The sequence below is a fragment of the Hippocampus zosterae genome, chromosome 1, assembly GCF_025434085.1.
Source record: "Hippocampus zosterae strain Florida chromosome 1, ASM2543408v3, whole genome shotgun sequence".
Classification (NCBI taxonomy): Eukaryota; Metazoa; Chordata; class Actinopteri; order Syngnathiformes; family Syngnathidae; genus Hippocampus; species Hippocampus zosterae.
Window position 1 is genome coordinate 10,817,134 of NC_067451.1, and position 7,337 is coordinate 10,824,470.

The 7,337-nt window shown below is 42.4% G+C and overlaps 1 protein-coding gene across 18 annotated transcripts in view; it reads left to right on the top strand.

Moving 5' to 3' along the window:
* map7d3 (MAP7 domain containing 3) overlaps positions 1-7,337 on the top strand; it is a 33,117-nt gene that overhangs the window by 22,346 nt on the left and 3,434 nt on the right. For all 18 annotated transcript variants that reach the window (XM_052088342.1, XM_052087533.1, XM_052087604.1 and 15 more), the window contains 8 exons: positions 732-868; positions 1,710-1,927; positions 3,799-3,922; positions 4,036-4,321; positions 4,392-4,445; positions 4,522-4,588; positions 5,047-5,197; positions 5,672-5,943. In XM_052088342.1, the coding sequence (XP_051944302.1) occupies positions 732-868; positions 1,710-1,927; positions 3,799-3,922; positions 4,036-4,321; positions 4,392-4,445; positions 4,522-4,588; positions 5,047-5,197; positions 5,672-5,943 (1,309 nt within the window). The remainder of the gene's footprint in view (positions 1-731; positions 869-1,709; positions 1,928-3,798; positions 3,923-4,035; positions 4,322-4,391; positions 4,446-4,521; positions 4,589-5,046; positions 5,198-5,671; positions 5,944-7,337) is intronic.

Sequence of the window (7,337 nt, forward strand, 5' to 3'; positions counted from 1 at the left end):
AATTGTATCCAAAAGGAAGTAAGTATAACATTTGGCAGTCAAAGTCATTCAGCTGGATGCAAATGACAAGGAATTTGAATTCCCGCCGGTACCCTCCTCGGCACAAAGTTATCTATTGCGACGCCTGTCATTGTTGTCACTCGCTGTTGCTCGCTCTCCGACACAGCCTTTCAGTCGACACTGTTTGGCTGTGAAAGGACTCGTTGACATGGCATGAGACAAGCTTGTGGCCTGATTATGGACAGATCGGGTCATGCAAAGCAGGCAGCGCCCTGAGCCTGTGGCCGTTGGACTTTCCATCTCTTTGTCTCTGTGCTTCCCTGCACTGATTGGTAACCTTGTGGTTAGCACTGTGCAAGGCTCCTTGAATGATACCTTTGTGTATTATTTTCAAGTTTCTTTGTGTCAGGCTATGTCGTAAGGGATGGTTTTTACAAGGTTTGCAGGTCGTCATTGTGTTTTGAGTGGCTTCTTTTTACACTCAGAAACTAATACGTATCCCTGTTATCAACCTATCCAAAGCTTGTAAACATGTTTTATGACGACAACAGTCTAGTCATCAACCCCTATTGTGACAAATGTAATTCACCTTTCTGAATGGCATCAAATGACACCATTCTTGAGTTTGAGTATGTATGTGGCTGTGTGGAAAATGTGAGTTGATGTAATTCTGATTGCCATGAATTAATTTTCCATTTCTGTGCTGTCTGTTACGGGGGGGAAAAAAACAGAACAAGCAGGAAAAAACGTTGACCTTGTCTGGGCGGCAACGTCCGCCCTCTCCATCCATCCCCATGGTACGCAACCGTTCGCCATCACCCGCCCCAAAACCATCTCCAAAGAGGACTCCATCCCCAGCAGCGTCAAAGTAAGAAGTCAAGCAAATGTTGTGCTTCACCTTACCTTATCGGAGAAAGTAAACACAGTTTTTTATTATTAAAGCCTCTGGGACATGAAATATTTCTATCTGAATACATTCACCATGTTTGAAGATAATTGGTCAAAATATGCAAAACTGAGAATGATGTCGTACTTAATTGTGTAGAACAACTTTCTTTTCACCGTTTCAGTTTTATTGATGTGCTGTCTGAAAAGAACTTTGTTAGACAAGAGTCCATTGGCGTGAACATCACACAGACAAGCAAGGATAGCGATGGGGGAGTCTGACTTGGCAGCCATAGTGTGAACCTCCTCACAGGGTCTTTTTAGAGTGCCTCGTTGTTGACTGTGTGCAAAAAAGCGACAGGGCAAAAAAAAAAATCTGACATAGTCAGTTTGACAGTCAGTTTGTGGTAGGGATTTTGCATGGCTGCTTTATTAGAGTGCCTCATTGTTGCAGTGTGGAAAAGCCCCATGACGACGCAGTGGGATGTCATTGAGCCATTAGAGGTGTTACGTGTGTATGTATTATTAAGGCTCAAACATGTAGTTATGCGTAGGCCTAAGAAAGACGCTTAGACAAAGAAGCGTTCATCTTTCACGTCACAGGATTCAATTGACATTTGAGCGTGTTATGGCTTCAGTGTTCAGGGAACACCCCACAGCATTTGAGAGTGGAAAGAAGAGCTTCGCTGTTGATGCTTTTGAAGCCTCGTTGCCAGTACTTGGCAATTGCTTTTTTTTAATCCAATTTTGGCAGTGTTCTTAAAAATTGAGGACATTTCTTTTTACCTAACATGGAGTTTAATGAACATGTTTGGTTCTGACAGGCAAAATTCAAAGGGGCGCCCACCCTCACCTGCAATGAAACATCCCCCATCGCCTCCGCCGACGTCAGCCAAACCCCCTCCGATCCAAAAACCGGCTCTCACCCCGCCAGGGCCCCCTACCCTGCGCAAGAGGGACTCCCGCTCCAAGGACATGCTGTTACCCATGCAGGCTGGCTTGCCACACTCGCCCGACTCTAGCAAATCCAAAGAGAAAGATGGTGAGCATCTCGGCGTGGCGCTCACAGTTAATGCCGTTATGTGTGTTTTTATTTTAGTTGATTCAACAATGTTTCATAATTCTGGACTGAATAGTTCCTTTCAAAGACTTCTTTAAATTGAGATGCCACAAAAACAGAAACATCAAACCATGTCATCATTTTTCTTTGTATTCAACACACTAGCTTTGTCGCTGATTGCTGCCCTGAGATATATATTTTCTCCACCTCTCCTTGGCCTGTTTTCCCTCTGGTTTGTACTTTTGTTTGTGTCTGGTATACAGTGATTTGGCAGTAAATCTCAAAGGAGCAGCTCTCGCAAATCCCAACTGTTGTCACTTCCTTAGCTTCATTAGAATTCTTGATGCTCCCATCTACTGGACAGAGTTGTGCTCTGCAATATACACAGTCATCATATTAAATATCTAAGTACCTACATGTTCTTGACTGACTAAATTAAATTGGCCACATGCCGAAAAATGAGAGCTTTATTTCCTCAAAATTTGTTCAGTCATTTGATAGGATACATGAAGCTACACGTGCTCAATATTCACATCACCTGTGACTCAACACATTTTTTTCCCTTCCTCTTTCAAATTTTATGCCCGGTCCGAATCTGTTTTCCAGTTGTAATGTTATGGAATTAGTCACGTCCAATTTATTTATGCAGCCCTTAATCACAACACAATCTCAAAGGGTTTCCCAAGACCGCATCTGACAAATATCAATGACATCCTCTGATCTTAACCCCAAGAGCATGTGGAGGGGAAAAAAAAAATAATCTGAGGAGTAATAAAGCCTGAATTATCTCGAGTATGCACATTGTACACGCTTGTCTGTGTTCAAGCGTATTTTATAACACAGAATGCCTTTTTTATCGCAAAATAAAAAGTTGAAATGTTAAAGGAACTGACAATTTATCATTTGACATGACTAGTTTGTAGAAGTCTTTGAAATTTGAGAATTTGTGCGAGCACTTGTTCTTAACCATTTTTAACTCTTTCATTCCACAAGACGAACGTGTGTCTTTTTAAATTAGGCCCCGCCTACCAAGGACGTTCTTGTGCGTCTGTCTTTTTTTTTTTGCGTCACAGAGGATGAATGTCTGATGCAATTTGTGAATGAGGATAAGCCGTTTGCATTGTAAATCATATAAAAAAGCGACCAGAAGGTGGCAGTGGTGCCTCACGTGCTTGAAATGCATGCTTTTACAAAAAGCTCTTTTTCTCAGTTTTTTGCCCAGGAATCGCCATTTTCATGAAACGTAGCCATTTTGTAATGCCGATTGCTGAAGAATGGAAAAAGATAGAAAAAAAACTTTTTTGGTAGTCTCCATGTTTATATAGCATTAGAACCGGTCAAACAAGATCGGTCAAAATCCAGTAAAACGCTGGGATTGAGGAGGTTGCTCCAGTGAAAATGGTTGGGATTGAATGAGTTAAACATTGCAGCGGACAACTTGTTGCTAATTGTCTGATGCTGTAAACCTGAGCCAATTGACAGTGCGTGTTATCAATGTCAACAATGCGTGTTAGAAGACGACGGAAGCCACTAATCGAGTGAAAAATAGATTTATTGACTCAATCGATACATCATCCAGCACTAGTATTCATGATCAGCCATCTTGTGTGCATTGTGAAATAAATCAATTTCACTTCATTGTTGCAACAACTATTTACTATAAAGAATCTATCTTTGCTCATTTTCCTGTGCCAGTGGGAAATAGTGACAGGCAGAACAATTAAACGCTCTTACATAGGATGATGGAATTAACCAGAGCATCCACTTGTTGTGACAGTTGGACAACACTGTACTCCAACCATCACGTTAACGCAGCAATCATATAACTTGTATTTGTCTTTCCTTCCTGTCAGATGCTAAGACGGGAACCAATTCTGCTGCTGAGGCAGCCAAGCTCTTGGCAGAGCACCGCAGACAGATGCGTGAGCAGAAGGAGAAAGATGAGCAACTCAGGATACAGCGTGAGGAAGAGGAGAAGTGAGCATCTTTAATTTTCTTTCACGAGGGGCATCATCAACGAGGATGTTGTCTTCCTCCATCACATATGACGATGAGAGTGAAGGTTAAAGCCCTTTCGTTTGGTCTTTCAGGGTCAGGAAAGAGGAGGAGCAGCGTCTGGCGCAGGAGGCTCTGCTGAAGCGCCAAGAGGAGGAAAAGAAGCTGGCGGAGGAGAGAAAAGTGAAGGAAGCGGAGGAGGCCCAAAGAGCGGAGGAAGAGCGGGAGAGAATGGAGGCTGAGGAGGCTCTCAAGCAGGCGGAGCTGCAGAAGGAGCGGGAGGAGGCCGAGGCCAAGGCCCTGGAGGAGGCAGAGAGGGTCCGCCAGGAGCGCGACCGCATCATGCAGCAGAACCAACAAGAGCGTATGGAAAGAAAGAAGGTAATTGTTGCACGCTATCAAAAATGTGGTTGGAAATCAAACATATATGAACAACTATCTGTGATTTCAGAGAATTGAAGAAATAATGAAGCGAACTAGGAAAGGAGATGGAAATGACTTTAAGGTAAGAAATTGATGATTTTTCTATCAGTGACGTTCACAAAATAGTGTGATTTACAAGTGCTGCCACTCCTATCCAGAGAGATGAAGACAAGGAGCAAGAAGACAATGAAGACGGAATGGACACGTTGAGCTTTGATGCCAGGAGTATGTTCTCGTTACTACCACTCTGTAGTGAAATAAAGATAATCAAGTATCTGGGACACTCTAATTCACTCTTAAAATGTAATTTTTTTAAAATTGAAAGATGTTGTCACTTATCAATCAGACAGGGCTACTATTTCAAGGCCTAAAACAACAAGCTGATGCACATCAATTCACTTGATGTGCATCAGGCAGATGCTCTTAAGTTCTTCTGTAAAATGTGTCCAGGGCCAGAATTAGTAAAGCACTCCAAAATATGATGCCCCTCCACCATTGATCAATTTGTTGTGATGAGGTTTTTATGGTGTTGTTGTCGTGTGTTCAACATACCGGACAACCATCAAAAATCTGTGTCAGGAAAGGGAAATATTTTTTGTACCGGATGTTGAATATAAATGTTCAATCAATTAAATAAAATGGGCCAACATCTGTTTTGACTATATAACTGATCTCCTTCAAAGGTGAAAGTCAGATGGGGGATGTGGCCATGGAGATGCACAACTGTGGCGATGGAGTCCCACAAAGAGAAGAACTCCTGGGCTGCCTGAATAGGAGAGAAGAAACGGACGACAAGGAGAACAACAACGCCCCGGACGAGACTCGGGCACTCGGGTAAAGACGGCCTCGAAGCATTCACCCATACATGCTTCATTTGAACCCAAAAAGAAAAGTTTTTATTCCGTTTACTGTCGACTGAATCACATTCGTGTTGATATTTGACACATCCCATCGTGGCCAGAACTAGCAGTTAGTTCGTTCTATTTCCCTACAAAGCCTTTTTAAGTCTCTTAACTATTAAATATACAATGATTAGAGCATTCGTGTTCACATAAGCTATACAGGCAGTGGATTTATCTAATGGGATAGAAGTACCCTTTATGAGCTCCTATAACCCACGATTATATCACATAAGACAACATTGTTAGTTGTCGACGTGCTGGATTTGTCTAACTATTTTCTTTTAATCAGTTTGAACCATGAGCGCAGCATCAAAAAGCCTTGATCAATTTACTCAAACTACTCAGTGTGAAATAACGTTGGGAGTCACACATTGGCAGATAATCAAACTGGCCTTCCTCTCTCCAGTCCAGTTCAAAGGAGCCGTCTGGTGGAGGGCTCGGAGTTCCTGAATGAGCAGGACCCGGCAAAGGTGGAGCTGGTGTCGAGCCTGGGCAGCAAGTCCAACCAGTGGAGCTTCGAGGAGCTCATGGATCGCAATGTCCACTCTATGACTCACGGCCTCATCGAGGCCGAGGACTGTAACCCGGTGCTGATTAATTGCGACGGGCCGGACGGGACCAAAGGAAGCCCAGTCAACTCCCTGCATTCCTCCAGTCAAGCCATCGAGACCCTTTCGGGTGAGTATTCCTGTTGAGGTTGAAAGTACCTTACTCAGACGAGTAGCGCATTTTCCAATTCAGCATCTAAAGAGCACAACGTGTCAGTAATCTGAGCAAGCAGAAAATTCTGCATGAAGGACATCATAGCTTTCTTCGACCTTTCTACCATTACCTGACAGATCGTAAGTCAAACATCAGTCAGCAAATGAACCACTCAGTGCGAGGCTAGGCTCATTTTCACATGATACTTGTTTTTTTAAGCTAATTGAACTATGACTACGGTGGAACCTCGTTTTTTTGTATGTTCAAGTTCTAAGTCGATTTTTGAGCAGCTAAAAATGGCACATACCGAAACCAGCGGTGTGCCCGTGTGACTCCACCACTCTAGAATTGAGGGCCCACACAAAGCAGCCCAAGTGCACTTTCAACATATTTTGTTCTTGTCGTACCTGGAAACGCGTTGTCAAGGGCGTATCAGACATTTTTTTATGCTTACCGTCTTTTGTTTACTATTCGGACATGACCTCTCTTTTTTTATTTTTTCAAAGTCCGTATTTTGTCTGCTAAATTTAAGCTTTGTGAAATGTTGCTGTGGGGTATGGCTCCTACACACACACACACACACACACACACACACACACACACACACACACACACGAGTCAGCGCCACACTGCATTTTTCAGAAAGCGTTTAAAAAATGTTTTTTCATACTTATACTATGTAATGAGTGTGACTGTTCAAAAGCGAACAAAGGGTCAAAAAACAGGTCCAAGTGCTTTTGATAAAGAATACGAGAAACAACCTTGAATTCAAGAAAGAACTTGTAGTTTAGCATAAAAATGGCGGGTTTCCCCTCCAAGTAATAACCTCTCCCCACTCTTGCCATCTTCAATCAAGGTAAAAGTGATGTTTCATCTTCATTCAGGTGAACTTTATCTGCGTGTAAGTGTAGTCATTCCATTCTCGGGAACATTTGGAAACGGAATTGAATTACCGGTAATTGAAGTAACATCATGTTCTGTGGGAAACGCGTTCGTCTTCATACATTTTAATTTTTATTTTATTTTAGGTTTAGACTTTTTTGAATAGGTTCTACAATATTTCTATTTCCTGAATTGGTTAGGCAATCCCTCAATCTGTGAATTTCCACCACATCTACTCTATTTTTTACTCCATTTAACTTTTGCAATGTAGATTAGGGTCGCGAGTGGGTCTCCTTCCAAACTGTGTAGAAAGCAAACGTCATCATTCAGTCCCTTTTCTCAATTTCTCCGCCTTGGTCAAATGACACCTAAGGGATTTGTTTATGAGTTTTGTTATTGGGCATCTTTTTGGCTGCGGAACTTGACGTGACGTTATGATGAATTGTCCACTCAACAAGCTTTTCAACAGTCTTCTCATCTATTTGCAG